This window comes from Marmota marmota, unplaced genomic scaffold (assembly GCF_001458135.2).
Source record: "Marmota marmota marmota unplaced genomic scaffold, marMar, whole genome shotgun sequence".
Taxonomy (NCBI): Eukaryota; Metazoa; Chordata; class Mammalia; order Rodentia; family Sciuridae; genus Marmota; species Marmota marmota.
This window is the reverse complement of record NW_026000082.1, coordinates 7,922,648-7,946,496: the sequence shown is the minus strand read 5'-3', so window position 1 is coordinate 7,946,496 and position 23,849 is coordinate 7,922,648. Positions and strand designations below refer to the sequence as shown.

The window sequence follows — 23,849 nt, the reverse complement described above, 5'->3', positions numbered from 1 at the left end:
CTTGAACATATGAAACATGCCTGAAACTAAAAGCAATGACTTGGACTATATTCTTCAAAAATATCATCTTTCATCACAAACACACTTTGCTTCATTATAAGAACTGTGCCCTATGAAAAACAAGTACAGGATTATTTTAACATGAAAGAGTGAAACTTAAAATAATGAAGCCATTATGGAACAGAAAGTCCTTGCTATTAATTACTAAAGAATATGATTACCACTACACAGTCTTAGAAAACTAGAAATAAAAAAATTTGTGTATTTGTAAAACAAAGAAAACATCAAAAAAAGTTAGATTTAATTAAAATTAGACTCCCAAAAGAGAAAAATGTGTTCATATAATAAAGACCTCTGCAATAGAAGTATTAATAACTGTTTTCTATGAAGGGTACTATTTGCATTTTATGTCTCATCTAATTACTGTTCTTGCACTGACAAAGATAACAACAATATAATGAGAATGAGGCATTGAACTAGATTCCAGAAAAACATAATGAATAGTAAAACCTTTTAAATGTTAAAGTGGCCAGATTGATTTATTTTTGTGATTATGACAACATTAATTGGAAGACAGAGTGCATATAATGACACTAACAATTGCTTAGACTTATTTTTGTACATATTTAAGAAAAACAATTTTTAAATTTTCCTTTAACTTTGAGGAAATAAGGGAGAAAAGTACTATTTGCACTTCAGAATAAGTACAACTTTGACCTATCTTATTTTCTTATTACTCTAGGAATAGGCAGAATTTAAGAAGACTTTTAGAAGGAACATAAACATTATTGTTTCCATTTGAGGTTAACATTACTTACACTTCTGATTTAGTATTTCATAATCCTTTCACTATTTGCTTTCAGGTTTTCAATTAAAGAAAATATACTTCTCTCTAATTATGTGGACAAAAGAGCCATTCATATTTTTTAATGAGTGGCAATTTAAAAAGGAGTAAAACAAGTATATGTTATTTTCCTGGACTCATACCAAGTCAAATAGATGTGTAATCAAAAGACCATAAATCAACCTGAATTCTATAATGTATTTTAAAAACTGCTGCCAACAAACAGGTAATTGTGGTAAAAGGAAGAAATGCTGGACTTGAAAGCAGAAGACCTATTTTAAATTCCCAAGTCAGTCACTTTGTCATGTTGTGTTATTTAGAGTCTTTTTAAATACCAGTCCTCATATATAAAATAGGCATAAAAAATATATACTTCATGAGGTATTAAAGTTATGAATGAAAAGATACATATTAAAAACCTTGGTAAACTGTAAGATGACAAGGTATCATTATTACTTTGCATTAATTATATATGGCCTATCATTCTAGATATTTTCAGAGATGCTCTAAGCTATCCTCTGAGAATGAACAAAAAGAAAACTAGTTTTCACACTTCAATAGTAATATCATTTTATATAATTAATTTTCTGACTAGATTATATATATGTTGATAACTATGGAAAGTTTAAAATCTAATTTGAAATAATTAGTGGTTGAAAATAATTACTTTTTTAGCAAAAGAGACAGGTAATAAAAATAGTATTTAAAAGAAACACTAATGATTCAGTATCAAGTATAAAGATCATAAAAAAATCTGAAAATTAGCCAATCACATTTTTTTTAGGTAACAGAATAAGGAAATTACTAAACACTAAAATTCCATCATTATAAACAGAAAACTGAAAAGACTCAGTTCTTGGAAGAGATGTAACCTGCTACTTTTGCAGCAATATTCTGACAACTGAATATTCACTTCAGGTACTTACAGCATGCCCAAGTACTGCATGTGCTATTTCATGACCCAGAAGGAAGGAAAGTTGATGCGTATCAGTTACACTATTTAAGAGCCCCGTGAAAATAAAAACTTGTCCATTCTGCACCATAGAGAAAATAATACAAGCAATTAGAACAACATAAAATATAAGGACATTAAATTTAGCAATAAAAATGTGTTTGAAAACATTTACTTACTGGAAGCACAAAGGCATTTATATCTGGAGAATCAACAACATGAATAACCCAATTGAGCTCAGAGATTCCTGGGATATCTTTATTACATTCAATTAGATGATATACCACTTCTTTAACAGTCAGATATCGAGGGTCTTTCTCAGTTAGCATATCATTCTTAAATTCTTCCATCCACTAAAAAATTAAAATGAAAATATTCTTTATTGGGAGGGGAGGGGGGATAGTAGGGGATAGGAAAGGCAGCAAAATACAACAGTCACTAATATGGCATTATGTAAAAATTGTGNCTGTGATTGGGCTCACTTCCAGGTGAGTAAAATAAAACACTACAAATAGCAGTCCAAAGCCAGTGAAACCAAGGAATAACTTCCATTTATTCCTCCTGACACTCTCTTTAAATAGTTCCTTCTTATTAGGAGGAAGTGCCTGCCACCATTTCCTTATGCCCCTAGAGCAAAGAGAAAAGTTCAAAGTTCTGATAACTGTACTAGCATATATCATCAAAATGCAAATGCATGTGCTAGAATTTTATGTCATTAAACATTTGAATCTCTATGATATTTTTCTCAGTATAGTTGGATTTTTTAACGTATTAGCTAAAAGATCAAAGAGTAATCAACTATATAGAGAGATAGCTAAAAATTCTAATGCTTATTTGAATTTGTTCTTCAGCTATTTTAAGGACAAATAGTAAATGAGGAGTTATTTGATTATTTTACTGCAACTACCTAATTAACATTTATTGACTATTTGCCACACAAAAAGCACTCTTTTTAATCATTACACAGATGTCATCTCATTTAATCTTCCTAACAACCATGTTACAGAAAATTGAGACACAGAGAAATTAAGCAATTTGTGCAAGTTCAGAGAGTAATAAGAGGAAAGCCAGGCAATGAAGGCAATGACATTCCAGAGTCTGACCATTTAACCACTTAATAGGGATAAATTGCCCAAATAAACATATAAGGAGCTACTATACAACAAATCTATACCTTTAACCACTATTCTTCCCACTGCTTCTCAGATTTCTGGCCAGTGCTTCAGCAAGGTATAAGGAAAACTACCTCAGCATTGATTTTGGAAATAAATATTGTTCAGAAGCAGAAACTCCTTTATCCCCTCTAGAACATGAGAAAGGAGAGGTAAAAAGAAGATCAGAAGCACTGTAAATAAGCAAATGGGAGATTTTCTAGATAACATCTGAGAAGGTCCAATTTCTATTGCTCAGCAGAATTCATAAACATTTTGACAACAAGTAATGTTTTCAATAATGGATAAAAAGTTTTCCTTATAAGTTCACCAGTAAAATCAAAATAAAAATTTAATATGTATACATCATTTTCAACAAAAATTTACTTTAAAAAATCTTAGAGTTATCATAATTTTGTTAAGTTACTAATATGGCTTACAAGTTACCCCCAAAGGTCCAAGTGTTAAAAGGTTTGTTACAGCCTATGGCACCACTGGGACTGTGAGATGGTGGAACTTTTGACAGGTAGGAGCCTAGTGAGAGGAAGTTAGGCATGAAGTGCATGCCCTTGAAGGGAATATTGGGACCCTAGCCCTTTTCTAGTTCCCTCTTTTTGCTTCCAGGCTTCTGCCATGATGCATTGAACCTCCACAAGACAAAAGTAACAAGGCCAAAAGACAACTGCCTGAAACCTATGAAATCATGAGCAAAATAAGCCTTTGATTATTTCACGTATTTTGTCATAATGGAAAGCTGCCTAACACAATAACATATATGAAATGCCTTAGACAAATGCCTTAAACAAAGGGTCTTAACCGGAAGAGACATAAATCAAACTACAAATAAGTAAATCAAACACAAATTTTAAATTTCCTATTTAAAATTTACATGACATTATTACTTAATTAAAATGTATATGGAACACGTTTTAAAAGACAATTTTAAGTAACTGATAGTTGTAACAAAAACAAAATCATTAAAAATAAAAAATTTTCACATGAGAAGTTAGAAAGCTATTATGCCAAGAAACTGGGAAGAGTTTGTTACTTAACCTATGATCCAATATGACTAGTTATTTTCTGAGTGCAAACACCAAATCATAAAGAACACAATAACCTACAGAGAACTTTTTTATTTTTATTAAAAGCAAATTGGGTTGTTGGTAAGGAAGAAAGAAAACTAGAAGAGACATTGTAGTTACCAAATTTAAGAAAGCTTAATGAGGAGATGAGCTTTCTTCAATTTCAATGAAATAAGAAAAAACAGGGTTTAAAAAAATATACTATTTAAGCACTTTTTGTAATCCCAAGTACATGGGAGGTCAAGCAGAAATATTGCAAAATCAAAGCCAACCTGAGAAACTTAGCAAGATACTGTCTCAAGCTAAAAATAAAAAGAGGTTGGGATATAAATCAGTGGTTGAGTGCTCCGGGTTCAATTCCCAGAACTGCAAAAAGAATTTATTTATATGAAGCAAAAATGGTAATTTTTATAAAGGACTACTAAGAGAAATATTTTAGAATCAGAACAATTACATATTAATGGTTTAAAAGTTAACTTGACTAGGTATGAGCACTTTCTTATATAAGAAAAGAACCAACCTAAATGCCCTTTAGTAGATGAGTGTATTAAAAAATGTGGTATATATACACAATGGAATATTACTCAGCAATAAAAGAGAATAAAATCATGGCATTTGCAGGTAAATGGATGCAGTTGGAGAAGATAATGCTAAGTGAAGTTATCCAATCCCATAAAAACAAAGGGCGAATGATTTCTCTGATATAAGATGACTGACTCATAGTTGGGTACGGAGAGGGAGCATGGGAGGAATTGACAAACTCTAGATAGGGCAGAGGGGTGAAAGGGGAAGGAAGGGGGCAGGGAGTTAGCAATGATGGAGGAATATGATGGACATCAATATCCAAAGTACATGTATGAAGACATGATTTGGTGTGAACATAGTTTATATACAGAGATATGAAAAATTGTTCTACATGTGTAATAAGAATTATAATGCATTCCACTGTCATGTATTTAAAAAAATAAAACCAATTAAAAAAAAAAAAAGAAAAGCTCTTCAGTTTCATGATTCACTGGCTCAAATTCCACAAAATAAAAAGGCAATGTTAAGTACTATAGCATGAGCTATAGTCAATACTTCTGATTCTTCTTATAAAGTCTTTTTAAAAGGTACACTTATTTCCTATTTAAAATTTACATGACAAAATGGGCTGGGACTATAGCTCAGTGGTAGAGCACCTGCCTTGCACATGTGAGGCACTAGGTTCAATCCTCAGTACCACATAGAAATAAATAAAGATATTGGGTCCACTCATACATTGCTGGTGGGACTGCAAATTGGTACAGCCAATATAGAAAACAGTAGGGGGAATCCTTGGGAAACTGGGAATGGAACCACCATTTGACCCAGCTACCCCACTCCTCAGTCCATACCCAATGGACTTAAAAACAGCATACTACAGGGACACAGCCACATCAATGTTTATAGCAGCTCAATTAACAATAGCTAAACTGTGGAACCAAACTAGATGCCCTTCGGTAGATGAGTGGATAAAGAAAACGTGATATATATACACAATGGAATATTATTCAGCATTAAAAGAGAATAAAATCATGGCATTTGCAGGTAAATGGATGAAGCTGGAGAATATAATGCTAAGTGAAATTAGACAATCCCAAAAAAACAAATGCTGAATTATTTCTCTGATTTAAGGATACTGATCCATAATATGCTTGGGGGGTGGGTGGAGATTAAATGAACTCTAGATAGGGCAAAGGGGAAAGGGGGAGGGAGGGAGCATAGGGGTAGGAAAGATGGTGGAATGTGATGGTCATCATTACCCTAAGTACATGTAAAAAGACACAAAGAATGTGACTCTACTTTGTGTACAACCAGAAATATGAAAAATTGTGCTCTATGTGTGTAATATGAATTATAATGCATTCTGTTGTCATATATAACATATCAAAATTTAAAAAAAGATATTGTGTCCATCTACAACTAAAAATATATTTTAAACAAAAGGGGGCCTCATGAACACATAACTTTTTCAAGATCATATTTCTATACCATAAATTAATATGCAGCAAATTATTTTGAGAGCATTAAATTACACATAACAAAACTGGGTAGGACCTACTGTATAAAAACTCAATTTTGAGCTAAATATGGTATGAGGAAGACTAAACAAGGTTTCTTTAAAAGTACTGTTTTTCCATATTAAACTTTAATTTTTAAGTTAATAGAAGTCGATACAAATGTGAACACAAAAATTAACAAAAGTTAGTACAAAAGTTACTTTGTTAATTACTTTACCTGCCCACAATAATTGCAAGTAGCTTCTGCACTGGTTTCAGAATGATCAAGAAGAGAGGAACTGGAGCAGTTTGAACCCGTGAAGAAGTGTGGAAGCTCCTGCCAACCCTGACAGAGGAACAGCTCAGCGGACACAAGGCTCCAAGAGCAGGATCAACTGCAACTTTTTTGGTAAGCACCCATCTTTTAAGCTCCCATCTTGGAAAAGAGTCATTCCATGCAGTACCTTTGTGAGTAACCATCCAAATTTCCTTACTTTGGGCACTTGAGATGTATCCTATTCTTCTGTTACTGAAAGTCCTACAGAAATGAAAGTTTCCAGGGAGAAAAGTTGACAGCTCACACTGACTGAATGACTTAAGACCCTGACACTTCTTTATCATTTGGAGATTTTGTACTTGACAACAGCCCACTAAAGTTACTGCTGGTGAATTCCATTTTCTCCAGTTGGTCAGTGAATTAAACTGGGAAAGAAAACAGTTTCTAGTAGCAGACTGCAGTCCATATATGAAGCTCATCTTTCTTGAGCTTGATTATCTGGAACACAAAAAAATAAAAGATAAGTATCTATGGAAAATATTTATTCACCAAACCAAGAACATAATATTTATGAAACAGGTATGATGTAGTTCTTTTGCCATATCTCAGCCTAAATTACCTTGGGCTTCTACTCATCACCCCCATGGCAATGCCTTTCACCAATACAAACTAGAAGGACACATATAACACTATTACTGTACAATATGTACTTTTAAAACTTGCGTTTTTTCACTTCATTTTTAACCTTTTGTTGGGGAGAAGTCTACTTTTTATTTTAATAGCAAATTATTTGAGGAGTAAGAATAGACAGGATTAAAAAGACACTAGTAAAATTTTATCAGTTGGTAGTAACAGGAAAAGAAGGATGCAGTGGGATAGAAAAATTAACTAATAAAATATATCTTTTAAAATACAAATGGTTTTTCTTTTAAATAAAATCCTAGGACTTTTGACTGGGATTAAAATAAAGTGGGACCAGATTTACTCTCCCACCTAAAAAAAAAAAAAATTATATATAACAACTGAGCATTTCAACACACTGAGCATTAGAAAATGAAAGGTAGAAAGATGGGAAACAAACAAGATGAGTCCTTTATTCACCCAGCTTACTATACTACCTGGTGAGTTTCCAGATGACCATGCAGACAGGAAAATACGGGTGAAACTCAATGGTTGCCCTAAATTGAAGAGATGAAGCTGGGAGTGCCAGTAGGCCCAATTTACAATGCAGACAATAAGAAAAGACAGAGCTGCAGAAAGAGTGAGTTCTGGAGATCTACAGAGAAGCTCCCTCTCACATTCAGCTGAGTCCTATAGGCACATGTATGTAAAACAAAACAAAAACCACTAAAGTTTGCAAAGAACTACCTGAAAAGAATAGAGGGCACAATATATATACAAGGCTACACAGCATCGGGCACAGTGTCTGTTTCCACCCACTGAAGCAGAAAAACTTACAATTCATGGTAACTGGGTAGAGTGCTCAGAAGGGTTTGGCTTCAGTCTTACAGAAAAATTAGTCCAACACTGAAAACTATTCTGATCCTAACCAACAGACAACAAGACATACCTAAAAGGTCAGACTGTTTCCATATAACAGCTACATGCCAGTAGAGGACAAAACCTCAAGAACAGATGTAAGAATAAAAAAAAAAAAAAGTCTAGTACTTAACACGGTATAATTTAAAATTAAAAATTACTAGGCTCTCAAGAAGCAGGAAATATGATCTATAATTAGGAGAAATATCAATCAATGGAAATGAAGTCACTCCTAAATAATACAAATGACAGCATTAGTAGAGAAGGATATTCATGGAGTTATTATAACTATATTTTACATGTTTAAGAAGTTAAAGGAAAATTTAAGCATGCTCTGTAGAGACATGGAATGTATTTTTTAAAGGGCCTACATTTAAATTCTGAAGAAGAAAACTATAATGTCTAAGATGAAAGACATAAAGGATTAAACACCTTATTAGACATTGTGGAAATAAAGACTTGTGAACCTGAAGAAATATAAGAGAGAAAACAGACTTAAAAAACTGTATAGGGCATCAATGAGGTATGGAACTTCAACAGCCTAATATGCTTACAGCTAGAATCCTCTCAAGCAGGGGAAGGGAGGTAGATGAGAAGTTCTTGAAGAAATAATGGCCAAAAATTGCTTAAACCTGATAAAAACCATAAACCCACAATTCTAAAAAGTTTAATGAACCAAAGGAAACAACTCCAAGGCACATCATAATTTATTAAAACCAATGAAAGAGAAAATGTCAAACTTGACATCTTAGATGAAATGAATAAATTCCTTGAAAAACACAATCAAAGCTTACTCAAGAAGAAACAGATAACCTGAAGAGCTCTACCTTTTTAATTGAATGTCCAATTTAAAAATTTTCCCACAAAGAGAGCTCAGGCCCAAATGGCTTCACTGAGGAATTCTATAAAGAATTAATATTAATTCTATATAAACACTTTCAGTAATATTAAAGGAAAGAATAGTTGTAACACATTCCTAAGACCACCATTAGCCTGATACCAAAGCCAGACAACTACACTAAAGTAAGACCATAAAGTAATATCCCTCATGAACCTAGATATAAAAGTTCTCTCTGACGGGGGGAAGGGGGACAGGGGGAGGGTGTGCTGGGGATTGAACCCAAGGCTTTGTGATGGAAGGCAAGCACTCTACCAACCAAGCTATATCCCCAGCCCACTAGATACAAAAGTTCTTAACAAATTTTAGAAAATCTAACTCATTGTATGAAAAGGTGGCCTCATGCTAGGCACTGTGGTGCACGCCTGTAGTCCCAGTACCTCAGGGGGCTGAGACAGGAGGATCACAAATTCAAAGCCAGCCTCAGCAAAGACAAGGTGCTAAGCAACTCAGTGAGACCCTGTCTCTAAATAAAATACAAAAATTGGGCTTGGGATGTGACTCAATGGGCAAGTGCCCCTGAGTTCAATACTGGGTACCAAAAAAAAAAAAAAAAAGGTGGCCTCATGATTAAGAAAGATTCATCCCAGAATGGTTACACATTCATAAATCAATCAAAATAATTCACCCTATTAATGGACTGTGAAAGAAACACCACATAACCATCTCAATAGACACAGAAAAAATACTTCATAAAATTCAACATCCATCACAGATTTTAAAATAAAAAACTCACAGTAAACTAGGAATAGAAGGAAACTTCTTCAATCTCATAAAAGAGGGAACAGTCAATACAGGAAGCAAACATCGTACATTTATTGGTTTAAAAAAAAACAAACTACATTTTCCCCCTAAGATCATGAACAAGGCACATATGTCAGCTCTCAACACTTCTACTCAACACTGCATTAGAGGTCCTAGTCAGAAAGAGACAGAAGGGGGAAAGAAAGAAGGGAGGGAGGAGGGAAGGAGGGTAGATATCCAAACCAAAAATAAGGAAGCAAAACAGTCTTCACTTCTGGATAACATGATTGTCTACATTAAAAATCCAAACAAAAAATGCTACGAGTTCAGTAAGGTACCAGAATACAAAAATAATATATAAAAATAATTGTATTTTTATATACTAACAAGTGATAGAAACCATATGTACCCCTCCAGAAAAGTATATGTAATACTCTACAATTCCAGATCTATAATATGCACTGCAAAAAATGCAAAGTAATCTATAGTATCTGAGCAATAATTGCCTGGGGATGGATAGGTAAAAAGGGGCAAGGGAAGGCATTGCAAACAGCTGAGGTAATGAATTTGTTCACCCTCTTGATTACAGTATTGATTTTATAGATAACCACAAGTCAGAACATACACTGTACAGTTTAAATATGTACAAATCACTACATATTAATTATCAATTAAACTATCTTTTAAAAGATACTAAAAAGACAATAACCAAATACAATGTGCCCAAATTGCATCCAATTTGGAAGAAAATCATCAGCTTTAAAAGACTTAGTGGGAGAATTTGAATTTGGATTTGTTTTTAAGTTATTTTAGATAAAGATTACTTATTTTATTAGGGAATGATATTGTGGTGATGTAGGTGAATATCTCATTCCAGAGATACTTGAAGTACAAATCTTACTTTTGTAAAAATTGTACTGCAAATGCACATACATAGAGGACATACAGCCAATAGTGTAAATATTAACAATTACTGTGTCTGTGATGGTTATATGAGTTCTTTTTTCTTAATATTTATTTTTTTTTAGTTATAGTTGGACACAATACCTTTATTTTGTTTATTTTTATGTGGTGCTGAGGATAGAACCCAGGGCCTTGCACGTGCTAGGCAAGCACTCTACTACTGAGCCACAACCCAGCCCTATATGAGTTCTTTAAATGTTTTTCCCCCCCAATTTTTCTAAATGTTTTAAAAATCTTTATAATAAAAATTGAGGAGATATAAAACTAACTCAAAATTTGTAATGTTTTGAACAACCAACAATAAAAAATTAAAAAAAAAAAAAAGAAAAGAGAAAAAAGAAAACTAACTCAACCTTGGCTAATACAACATTATCTAAAAGATGCTTTAGAACTGCTAGTTTTAATAAGTAAGATTATCTATATACTAAACCATTTGAAAAGTATTCAAATTTATTTTGTATGTAGTTTATATACTCTGAGCTTATACTATTAATGTATAAAGTGAATAAAGCTCATGCTAAGTAAAAATAACTCCAAGTTAACCCCTTCTGAGTTACTACCAATTTTTAATTAGTAGAGTCCAGGCTGATCTATAATAGTTTGACATTTTAACAAGATGTTTTATAGGATTTTTATTTTTTGAACCAATATGACAAGTGGTAAAATAATTTAACCTTGAAAATCATTTCAAAAATAGTAGTCATGCATTGCTTAATGACTACGATACATTCTGAGAAATGCATTGTTAGGCGATTTCATCACTATACAAACATCATAGAGTGTACTTATACAAACCTAGATGGTATAGGTCAAACACTCAACATGGCCTCTCAAAGCAATTGAGGGACATGATAAACAAAATGTGTGAGGCTGCTGCCAGAATAATATAGCATTCTGTTTCACAGTAAATCTTTTTAAAATATAAGTAGGGAGTACTCTAAAATAAAAAGTATAGTAAATACAGAAGCCTGTAACATAGTGGTTTATTGTCAAGTATTATGTAATGTACATACCATAGATGTTATACTATTATATGACCCACAGTGCAGGTTTGTTTACACCAGTATCACAACAAGCAGGTGAGTAACACATTATGCCAGGAACATATTATAAGATATACAATGTCACGAGGCCATGGGAGATATTCAGTTCTGTTATAATTTAATGGGACCATCCTCATGTATTTAGTTTGTCTAGCTGGCATAGGAGTTACAGTAACAGCATAAAACACAGTCGTTGCCCTAACAGAGGTTATAATCTAGTCGAGGAAACTATAATTCCTTATGCCACCTGGGTAGATGTAAAGAGACAAAAATTCTGAAGAACTATTTCAAATGGGAAAGCGTATTTAAGTTCTTCTACTAGAAACCAAACTGCAAAAACAGTACAAATCCATGTTCCTTCCTTTACCTCAAATCTGAGGGTTTAATATGGTAGATAAGCTTTAAACACTTGCCCCCAATCACAACCTCAACTTAGGAGATGTACCTAAAGAGTTATGTTTGTCCCTAATGACCCCTACCACTGGTCACCAAGCTAAGACTGGATATCTGATATAGAAAAGTTTTATGTAAGACAGTATTCAACATAGGAATATATGGGCTTGAATAAACGGGGACTATAGTTGGTGCTATAGAAATGCAAAGCAATATACAAGCAAGAGCTGAAAACCAAAAGCTTTGCAGGAGGATATACAGAAAGGACAATGGAATACATGTGTGAAAAGGAGACAAGTGATAGACCATGAAGCCAGCAAGAGATAGAGACACAGGAAAATGAATAAGAACTTCCTGGTTCCTAAGTGATTACTACAGTACTTTCTACATTTAATTGAGCTTTATAAGCTTTTACTTTATTCCTAAAATAATTCCCTCTCTTCACTGAGTGTCTTGCAAATAAATTATCTCGAAGACATTTACATGGTATGAAACAGTCACACATTCATTTATATACAAATTGATAACATTTTAGAATTATACATGTTCTTTATTGAAACCACCTTAATGTTCCTTCTATACTTTACAAACCTCCCAATTTATAGCACTGCAAAAGTTCCCGAAAATGCTGGATTATCTCTATAGCGACTGTAACATCCAAAAGACCTAAGCCCACATTAAATCAGTCCTGTGTATTCACCTCCTATCAATCCAGTTCCTGGGCTCTGCAATCCTACAACATTGATTACTATACAGTCTCCAATCATTTGGCCTCATTTCACCCCATCTCTTCCACTCCAAGTCATCCCCCAAACTACAGTAAAGGCAACTTTTCTAAAATGCAGATCAGACAACAGAATCTAGTTCCATAATTCACATAAAATCATATGGTGCTAAATATTAGACAATCACTAAAAAGATGGAGATCCACATCATGACCAAGAAATGTGCGAATTTAAGAAATAATTACAATAAATGCTACTTGCAAAAACTCTGTATACCAGGAGAGGCAAACTGAAATATCTAAAGCAGTATTGCATAACAGAATTTTCTACAGTGATGGACATATTCTATATCTGTACTGTCCAATGATAACCCCTACACATAGTTATTGAGCACTTGGAACATCTAAGGAACAGAATTTTTAGCTAGCTTAATTTTAATTAATTAAAGTTAAATGGCCATATTGTGTGTGACTAGTGGTTATCATACTAGGCAGCAGGTTTGTAGGATTCAGGCAGGTGAATATCAGTAAAGCCACACTTACATGAACACAGATTCACCTCCAACTAAAAGGAGATACAAGTATGGTGGAATTTGAGCTTAATGTTCCCAAATGTTTCAAAACCACCAGCAGAAATCCAGGCTTAAAAATTGTCAATTGTAAAATGCTGGCAACCAACATAATTTTTTTAACCACCTTTACCAAATATTCACAAATCTCATTCAGTTTTTGACCTCTGGATTATATTATTCATTTCATTTATTCGTTTACTCAATATTTAATGAGTTCCTACTACATGCCAGACATAATTGTGGGTGGTAGGGATATTACAGAGAACAAAACAGACAAAAATTCCTACCCAATTTGTAAAAATAGTAATATTAAAATATGTTAATGTATGCAAAAATAAGCAAATCTTAAGGAAGATTACTATTCATAATGACACTTTGAGTAGCAGGATGGTGGTCATAGGGATTTAGTATTTCCATCTTACATATTTCTGTGCAGTTTAAATTTTTACAGGATTTATTACTTTTATAAACTCCAAACCAACCAACTCTGCTTTATTTCCATTCATTTTCTATAGGCCTCAATAATCTTCATAATGCTGTCTCCCCCTTACATCTCCAGGCACTTTTCCCAAACTTTCTTCACCCATCCCTAAATTTCAGAAGCTCTGCTTTACTTGTACCCCTCAGAAAAGAAAGCTCTCATCTCTATGCCTATGTGCATCTATTCATACTGCTTAGCTTTGCTCATATGACAAGCAAACTCCTGCTCATCCCTCATAACTTGTGTAAAAAGTTTTAAGCATTCTACTAACAGAGCCAAAAGCCCCAAATACTACCCATATATAATTTAAATCATTACCATTTATATCACTGACAATCAAGTGTCATTTATATAGAAACAGTACCTGATATTTTGTAATTCTGCTTTATCCTTAAAATGGGGTAAAGAATGGGGGAAGAAATCTATTTATACATTTTCAAAGAGCCAATCACTAGACAATACAGCACCTAAGAAAGAATTGGATCTGACACATCCTCTTCAAAGAACTGTGACAGGTCAACAAACATAGCAGGCAGACTTCTAGGATTACTAAATTAATGATGTGAGAAAATTAAGCAATTTGAATTGTGAGCCTCTAAGAACATTTCAGATTCTTAATTCTTTAAGTATCATCTCAGAATGAGCAAGTACAGCACTCACTGGCACTCACAGCTGAAGACTGGAAGACAGTTTTAACAACTCTTGCTGAAAATGACTATTTCTTCTCTAGTTTCTATGGAAACAGCTGTCAGATTGGCAAAAATAGGACATGTACTTTAAAATAATCATTCAAGCAAAGTACACACATAACGGAAGTCTGTTTTTTAAAAAAAATTGTAAGGCAGCAGTCTGGGTTCTTAAGCTTCCAAAAGCCACATTGCACCCCCTTCACCCTGTCAGAGAATGACTGATATGAACCTTAAACCTTTTTAGTTAGGGTTACAAGGCCTTGGTCGGAGTCACTATAGTTGATCAACTCCTGAATTTCAAATGAGGTATGTTCATGTCCCTGGACCAACGTTTCTCGCTGAGGACTACATGGCACAGTACAACTGTTGCTCCATTTTACATACATAGGTGACATTTAAATAGAATAAAAGTGATATTTCGTAGACAAGTTCATAAAGAAACTATTAAAACTCTCCAGAATTATTTACGCAAGAAGTTTTCTGGTTTTCACTGTCGACTATAGGCAGGAAACTTTTTCCTCCCTCAGAAAGAAGAAAAAAGCGAGGGGCTGATATTGAGATGCCTTAAGCAGCTAGAAGAGGTTTGCACAGGTGAAGGGGTTCGGCTGAGGCGCGCAATCCCGTGTTAGGAAGGGACACTTAAGGGCAGCTGATGAGAAGGACAGTCTGTGGGAGGAGGGAAGGAGAGGATCTTCCCGGAAAACACCGCCTCTGTGCCAAATTGCAACCTGGCTCCGTGGCATCCCGGTCGGGGGAGGACCAGGCTGTGCCCTCGCACCTGCCCTCTCTCCCGCGCCCCAGGCCTCGCCACCCAGCCCCGCTGCAACCTCACAGGTCCCCTCCTTACCCAGCGTCTCTCCTTGCCCTGCTCACCCCAGCTCCCACTCGGCACCCCGTCCCCTCCGCCCCTCCCAACACGAAAGAAGAGGGCAAAGGCATCACCGTGAGCACAGACTCTAGCAATGGCGAAAACCTGGGTTCCTCCGGCCCGAATTCTGCGCAAGCGCAAACCCTCCGAGAAGCCCCGCCTCCTCACTTCCTGCCCTTGGCTCGGCCAGAACCTTTTCTCCGCCCACCCCGGACAGTCAATATTCCCGCCCAGAGTCGTCCTCCCTGGGGGAAACCTCTGCCCCTGTGCGGACTATGGCACTATAGTGCCCCCGTGTGGTCGGAGGAGGAATGTGGCCCTGGGCTGGGTGGTTTGCCCGGGAGTGAGTTAACTTATTCAGATCTTGTTACTTGCTTTGGCTGATTTGGGTTGTTTAAAGAATGATTAGAGCAAGGCTGTACCTGCTGAAGATTTAAAGCAGTACTGGCCAAAGGAGAAAGACTTGAGGGCTACAAAAGACTCAAGCTTCTTGGTTCTGAAGCTACACAGTCTTTGGAGTATGGGGGCACTCTGTTTTCACAGGACTTCTGGAGTGACACATGAAGAAAGATGAAATGCTACCTGAAGTGTCTGGAAATTAGTTGAAAATAGCTAACTACAAAGCAGTGTATATAGTGCACTTCATTCCACACACAAAATAAAATTCTTGAGCATGAATTGCATTCTAGGTGCCAGTTATCTAGTAATGAACAAGACAAAGACCTGACTCTCATAGAGCTTATATCACAAAAAGGAAAGTAGATAGTAAACAAGTATATCGATAAATAAACAAGATAATACTCTTGTATACTCTTGGACCCAGTTCAGACACCTAGTGACTGAGGATCATATTTAGACTCTGCACAATGAAAAAAAATTCAAAGGACATAAACGCTATGAACAATTTTAGGTATCTCTTTCAGAGGATTTATAAGTGATTTTTTTCCTTTTATCTGGCTTATATGTATTTTATAATTTGCCTTTTGTTTTGAAGGGAACATCCCGGCAAACCCCTGACCCCTAGATCCTAAAAACTGAAGTAGTAGTTCCCTCAGTTCTCTAGGGCTGTTTTCTGAACCTGTGAAGTACATATGCCATACCAAGGTTTCCAGAATGCTAGGCACCTGCCCGCTTATCATGCCTATTTAACATGATGTCATTGTTGTAATAAATGGAGACATTCTGTGGGATGTCCATGTGGTTCACCTCTGTACTGTCTACAACCCAGTTGTGTTAGAGCAGTGGGATAAGTTGCTAAGAGACCAAAAGAAAGTACCTGAAGGTGGCATGTAAGGCACAAGGTTTATTTTTAAGTGCTTACAGGGACAGTCCAGTGGCAACAAGTTGGACAGATAACACCTCCATCTCTCTTGGTGCTTCACCAAATAATGCCTCCATCTTAAGCCCTCCTTCTGGGGCCATCTGATTTCTAAAGAAGCTACACTGGCAAATTAAATGAAAATATGACAGGGATAACCAATCCTGTATCCTTTAAATATTTCATGATGGCACTTATCTCTACCATCATCCTCCTTGGGGGAAATATTAGTTTTTATTTATTATCTGGACTTGGGAAAAGGAGCAACTTCACCAGCTTCCATCTGGTCTTCTCCAATACTTTAACTCAAGTTTAAGGATCTTATATTAGTTTGGTATTCCATAAGATATGTCGGAGGGATGCTGCTTTAGGAAGGAAGAAGTCTAGCTAGCTCACAGTTTTGGAGGCTCAGAGTTCAATATCAAGCAGCCCCATGTGTTTGGCCTCTGGTGAGGTCCATGGATGGCATCACATCATAGCAGAAGCACATATAGAATCTAGCATCATTATCTCAAAATAGGAAGCACAGAGAGGGAGGGCCAGGCTTGCTTACAGCTGTTAACAGTAATCACAGCCTGCAGGCTTCTGATGCTTCAAGCCACCACCAAGTTTCTATTACTCTGGGATCCTCTTATCCCCTGTATATTATCTAGGCCAGCCTTATGATGGCTGATTTTTCCTTCATCCCTAGCCTACAGAGGACAGACTCCTCTGAATTTCCTAGTGATGCCAGTGCCCCTCTCATCTGTGTGCACCCCATTCATCATTTGTGTATCTGTGTGCTGGCAGAACACAGCCCTCTGACTGGTCTTCTGCCTTCACACAATAAATTCATCCCAGCAAGCCCACTTCCCACAGCTCTTTCTTTCCTTCTCTACCATGTCTTAGGGCAATTCAGACATTGCTGCCTTACTGTGCATGAATCATGACTTTCTCCTGGGTGCTATGAATCACCTAGCATTGAGTTTACCCTATCTTCTAGGGTCTTACCAGGATTTCATGTCCCAAGAAAAGGTTCCCAAAGACAATAAATTTTTATTTAGCCTGGCTTATGTTCTTGCGTATCTTGATCAAGCACCCTTAAAAAGTCGAATTTAATCAAAAATTGCTGTCAGCTCCTGCTGGTACATGCTTACTAATTCTTGCAGCCGCCTCATTATGCAATCTCTCTCCTCTGTAACAGGCCCAATATGTCTCTAACTGAGTGATGTTGAGATTGAACCCTGGCTATTCCCCTTCCTGATAACAAAGAGGAGATGGGGAGCAGTCCCTGAATGAGCACCTATTGCCTTGTGATTAGAACCTCGGATTGACCTTGCCATTTAGGTTAAGTGTCACTCTTACTATGGAAGAGTTGGCCACATCCACAAGCTATAAGGGTCTACAGAGTCAACATCCTCAAGGATTCTATCTAGATGTCCCATTTCCATACTTCAGGTTTTCCCAACCAGGGCTCACATCTGCCTTGGCTAAGCATTGAAACATCTCTAGGGCTTCGTGACTCTTTCCATCAGATTCCCACTTACTATGGTGGGACATTGTGTGAGCTCCTTAGGTCACTGGGGTGTGCCTCAGAAGGGATTGTGGGATCCTGGCCATCCTTAATCTCTCTCTTCTTTTGTTTATTAGAGGAGTTTCATTCCTCCAAAAAATGGGTGTCTACTAAAACTCACATTATGCCCAGTCATTGGTTTAGAGCAGCCTGGGGTGAGCATGAGCTTGTTTTCAATGTGGGGAAGAACCCACAATATCAGAGGCACAGACTGTCAGTCAATTATGCCCCCCACTGTCCAGCTGGCATTTCAAGAGGGTTACATATCAAAATGGTAGTGGTGACTATAGTAGGGGTAAGTAAGAATAATTTTCTTTTTTTATTTTGCTTTTCTGTGGTATTAATATTTTGCTTGTATAACAAAAAAAATTGCTTTCACCAACACTTAGAAAAGTGTTCCACTAGAATTTCTAAAGAAAAAAAAATCTCTGGGGAATAAGCAAGGATGGGTTTGAGCTTAGGCCTTCCCCTTTGGCTTTACCTAGAGCCTGCTGGGCCATGTTGAATCATTCTGACATTTAACTTCAGGAATTGGATCCTAGTAGATACAAAATTAGACAAAATGAGTGAAGCTAGAGGCAGGAAGACCAGTTAGGAAGCTGGTATAATAATAATCTAATAAATAATAATAATAATAATAATAATAATAATAATAATAATAATAATCTATTATAAATATAATATACTGGGCCCCAGTGTGACCATTATTTTGGAGCAGAAAACAAATGCTTTAATTGGAAGATCTGCTTGTGTTATGTAGGAAGAACAATCTGGATGACAAGAAAGTAAAGGGAGTCACACTGGATGAAGGAAATGCCAAACTAATTTTTACTGGAATAGAGCACGTGAATGGTGTTGTGCAAATCCTACAGGTTGAAGAGATTTCAAATATACTGCCATCCACTTCCACCATGTTGAACAGTTGGCACATATTTAAGTAGAATAAGGTGCTGTCCAAGCATTGCAGCCCACCAAATAATGGGACCCTCTCATCAAATTCTGGGGCCATTTCAACTGGTACATAGTGTGCATTTGGATCAGCAAAGATCCAATTGTTGTGTTGAGCTTCTGTCTGAACCTGTCAAAGAACAAGTCATGCATCATAATTCTTCAGCACTTCTTATAGGAGTTATCAATAAATATCCCTCTCTATCAAGGTGGCTTTCCACTGGAGAAAGCTGAGTTGTCTTTGATTATATCCCCTAGAAGCAGATTGTGATAAATCCTTCTGTGCAAGGTTACTGGAGAGGGTCCTCAGGAGCAACACCTATAAGAAAGCAAGGAAAAGAGCCCAGGGTAGAGGGAGATGTGGAGTTTTTCAGCTACTCCCAGAAAGAGTTCTGGAGTGGGATAGCTCTGCAAGGTTATCCTCCATTGAAGTACAAAGTCCCAGACTTTGTACCTCCAATCAACTAGTTGTTGAACTGTCCTGTCCCTGGAGAGAGGACATATCCTTGAATGAGACAGGTGTATCTTCTGCCAAATGAAATCTCCCAGGAGGCAGGCAGCTGCTGGAATGGTGCCTCTTTGAATGGGATCTGGTGTGCAGTGCAGTTTCTACTGTAAGTGTTAATGAGTAAAGGTCCCGCTGCAGCATTGGTGTCGCAGGACAAATGCCTCTGTAGAACCCATTTAGCAGCTCCGCTACCATGCTACCTACAAAAAATGCTCACACCTCATCAAGAAATGCTCAAAATGGAGCACTTTTTCTGAGGACTTATGCAAAGGAAATTATTCTTGTCAGTCCTCTATATCCAAATGAAGCAAATAGTTTGGGAAATTTGACAAACACTGCTACCATTTTGCTATGAAAAGCAAGATGAAACTACTTTACATATTTAAAAACTTAAAACATTGATCCCTGCTATTTTAATGTGCATTTTTTATTCCTGATGAGGTAAACACTTTTTCATGTTTATGTGCTGCTTGAATTTCTACTTCAGCAAATGCCTTTTCATTCCCTTAACCAATCTTTCTATAAAATGTTCATTTTTTAAATGTACTGACTAATAAAACTTCTGTATGTATTTAAGAGTTGTCTGTGGCTTATGTAGCATTCCCCCTACTTGGTTGTTGTCTTTTAATTTTGTTAATTTGCATATACAAATGTACCTAATTTTCGATTTTCTGATATGAATAAATCTATCCATTTTTTTCGTTGTGGTCTCTGCCTCTGAGATCACATTTATATTATGTCTTAATCCCAACGTTATATTTTTATCAATATCTTAGTGGGACTTTAATGACTGTTCTTTCTTAAGTCTTTTAGAAGCTTTAATATACTAGAAATATATTTCAGCGTGAGGTAGGAGAAAGTAACAGAACCTAAAATTCTTTTTGAATGATTAGGCTGAGAGAGCTTTTCCAAAAGACACAGCATTGCCCTCCCCATGGGAGGACTGCCAAGCCAACTGATGTCCCTACAGGTGATCTAATATTCCAGCCTTGCCTGATGAAGTATCACTTTTGCTGCATACTAAATTCTCATATGTTTCTAGATTTTCTCTTTTGTTTCACAATCAGTCTGTTCTGGCATTAGTACATATCTTTTATTTATTTATTTATTCTAATTTGTTATATATAACAACAGAATGCATTTCAATTCATAGTACATATATACAGCACAATTTTTTTATATCTCTGGTTGCACACAAAGTAGAGTCACACCATTCATGTCTTCATACATGTACTTGGGGTAATGATGTCCACCTCATTCCACCGTCTTTCCTACCCCTATGCCCCCTCCCTTCGCTTCCCTCCCCTTTGCCCTATCTAAAGTTCCTCCATTCCTCCCATGCTCCACCCCCCACATTCCCATTATGGATCAGCATCCTCATATCGGAGGAAACATTTGGTATTTGCTGTTTTGGGATTGGCTTACTTCACTTAGCATAATATTCTCCAACTCCATCCATTTACCTGCAAATGCCATGATTTTATTCTCTTTTAATGCTGAGTAATATTCCATTGTGTATAGATACCACAAAACAGCATATTTCAGAGACAAAGCTACATCAATGTTTATAGCAGCACAATTTACAATAGCAAAATTGTGGAACCAACCTAGATGCCCTTCAGTAGATGAATGGATAAAGAAAATGTGGTATATATACTAGTACATAATTCTAACTTTTGTAACTTTTTAAAGTACATTTTATTGCTAAATATTGTCTTGTTCTTTTTACTTTAGAACTAATTTTCTTTTCCCAAAATGCACTGGGATTTTGATTCTGTCACTGTTTATAATCTTAGATTACTTTAAGGAACTTTATAGCTTGGCAATGCTGACTATCAATCCAGGAAACTGGTATGCATCTCCTTTTATCAGGGTCTCCTTTTATGTCTCTCTATAACATTTTACAGTTTTCTTATATGGGTCAAAACAGTATTTTTTTAAAGGAATATAAATTTTTATTTCTTAGGATTACTAAATCTGAAAGCTAGAAGGAACTCAAAAATCACCTCATCACCCCTATCCCATCTCTTGTTGAGTTTCCATCTTGCATAACTAAATATCTGGGGTATATTTTGGTGTTTTAAAAACATGATAAAATCAAACTACATATATTTTCTGTGACTTCCAGTTTATTACTTGAATAACAAAAAGGGGAATTCGAATGTCAATATATACAGGTCAACTAAATCCATTTTACTCACTGCATGGTGTTCTGTGCAAAGGATGTGTATGTAAGTCAGCTTCTCATTGCTGTGACAACATACCTGAGAAAAACCAAAGGGAAAGATTTGCCTTGGCTCACAGTTTCAAAGTCCATAATCACTTGGCCCCACTGGTGTGGGTTTGTTGCAAAGCAGATTATCATGGCAGGAAGCATGTGGTTGAGTAGAGTGGCTCACCTTGTGGAAATCAGGAAGCCAAGAATGAGAGAGTGAGATGGAGAGAAAGAGAGAGAGAAAGCTAGGGATGTGATGTATCCTTGAAGGACAAACCCCAAGTGACCTATTTTCCATAATTAGTTACCACCTCCTATTCCCTAATTTTTACCACAACTCAATAATGCCATCAAATTATTAATCCATCACTGGATTAATCCACTGGTGAAGTTAGAGCTCTTATGATCCAATCACTTCCTAACACTGCTGCATTGAGACCAAGTATTCAACATAGGAGCATTTGGGTGACATTACAGATCAAAACTATAACAATTGGCATCTTAACTCCATTATTCCTCTATTGATAAACATTTTAGTCATTTGTACTCTTTTGCTGTTATGAAAAACTCTGCTCACAAGTTTGAATTCTGAAGTCAAAGACCCCAAAATTCTAGAGCACACAATCACTGTAGAGGTCCCTTGTCAAAAATCACCAGCAGGTGGCTCAGTTCAAACATAGACATTCCTTGGAAAACCAAAGGAATGGTTTTCCAAGGTCCTTCATTTTGTTCGACAAATCTTATTTTCTGAGCATGCATTAGGAATCCTAGTGCATAATACATACTAGAATTTTTTAACTGACAAGTTTTATTCTTTAGAGAAGTTTTAGATTGAGTGAAAAGCATGGAAGGTTTTCATATATGTCCTGTTCCCACATAAATACAGTCTCCTTCACTACCCACAGTGGTATATTTGTTAAAATTGATACATCATTATCATCCAGAGCCCATAGTCTATATTGGGGAAAATTTTTTAAATACTTTTTTTAGTTGTATATGAACACAATGCCTTTAATTTTATTTATTTATTTTTATGGGTACCAAGGATCAAACCTACTGCCTCACTGGTGCTAGGCAAGCACTCTACCACTGAGCCACAACCCCAGCCCCTATTCGGGGCATTTTTAATACACTGATTTTAATACAATAGGCAAATCCATTGATTAATAACACTTATGGAATGAATGCTATGTTCCAGAGATGGTGTAGAACTGGTCTTCAGGGGAAATTAGCAGTCCTCAATGCCTTGTCTCAATTTCCACAATCCCCTGAATAAAATATGGATCATTACATCATGGTGTCCATGTATTAAAAGGTTGCAGGTGATTATTTCATACATTAAATCACTAGACCAAGCAGCAGATTCCCAAATAAGATGGACAGCCTCTTAAATTTGTTTTGAGATCTCCATGCTTTTACTCCCATGCTCTTGCACATGTCACTCTTTCTAATGGGGGTTGCACATGTCACTTTGCCTAATGGGGGTTCCCCCAGAAGGAGACTCTAGGACAAGGATTCAAATGCAAGTGATTTGGGGACAGGGAAGGTGATCCCAGGAGACAACATTTGGGGAGTAGAGAAGTGAAATAAGGAAGGAAAGGAAGCCAATTGTGTTAGGCAGATATGCATGATTCTAAAAAAATGCTTGATGTAATCAACTCATAGGAGAAATGGTCTATTTGGCTCAGTTTTCAAGGTTCCAGTCCCATGATCCGTTGGTTATTGTTTTGTTCCTGTACCAAGGCAGCACCTCATGACATGAGCATGTGACAGAGCAAACAATGCCCACCTCAAGGCCAGGAGACAACAGAGAAAGAGAAAGCAAATAGAGTCTCAGAAACTCCTTAAGGGCACATCCCTAATGACCTATGGGTCTCTCACAGGCTTTCCAGTTTCCATTACCTTTCAATACTGTCCTGCAGATAAAGCCTTTATCACTCAGGGCTTTGTGGAACATTCAACATCCAAGCAATAGCACCAATAAAGGATGTATTGACACCCAAGTTGCAAATGAGAACAGATGGAGTGTGACCCTGAGGAGGAAGACTGGAACACTGTAAAAAAAAA

At 36.3% G+C, this 23,849-nt stretch overlaps 1 protein-coding gene across 1 annotated transcript in view; it reads right to left on the bottom strand.

Annotated features, from left to right (window-relative positions):
- The window catches only part of Oma1 (OMA1 zinc metallopeptidase), a 60,366-nt gene extending 44,950 nt beyond the window's left edge, over positions 1–15,416 (bottom strand). Inside the window, 4 exon segments of the mRNA XM_015484931.2 lie at positions 1,771–1,878; positions 1,976–2,423; positions 6,289–6,825; positions 15,316–15,416. Coding sequence (XP_015340417.1) covers positions 1,771–1,878; positions 1,976–2,423; positions 6,289–6,806 — 1,074 coding nt within the window. The 5' untranslated portion in view covers positions 6,807–6,825; positions 15,316–15,416.
- Positions 15,417–23,849: the final 8,433 nt, after the last annotated feature.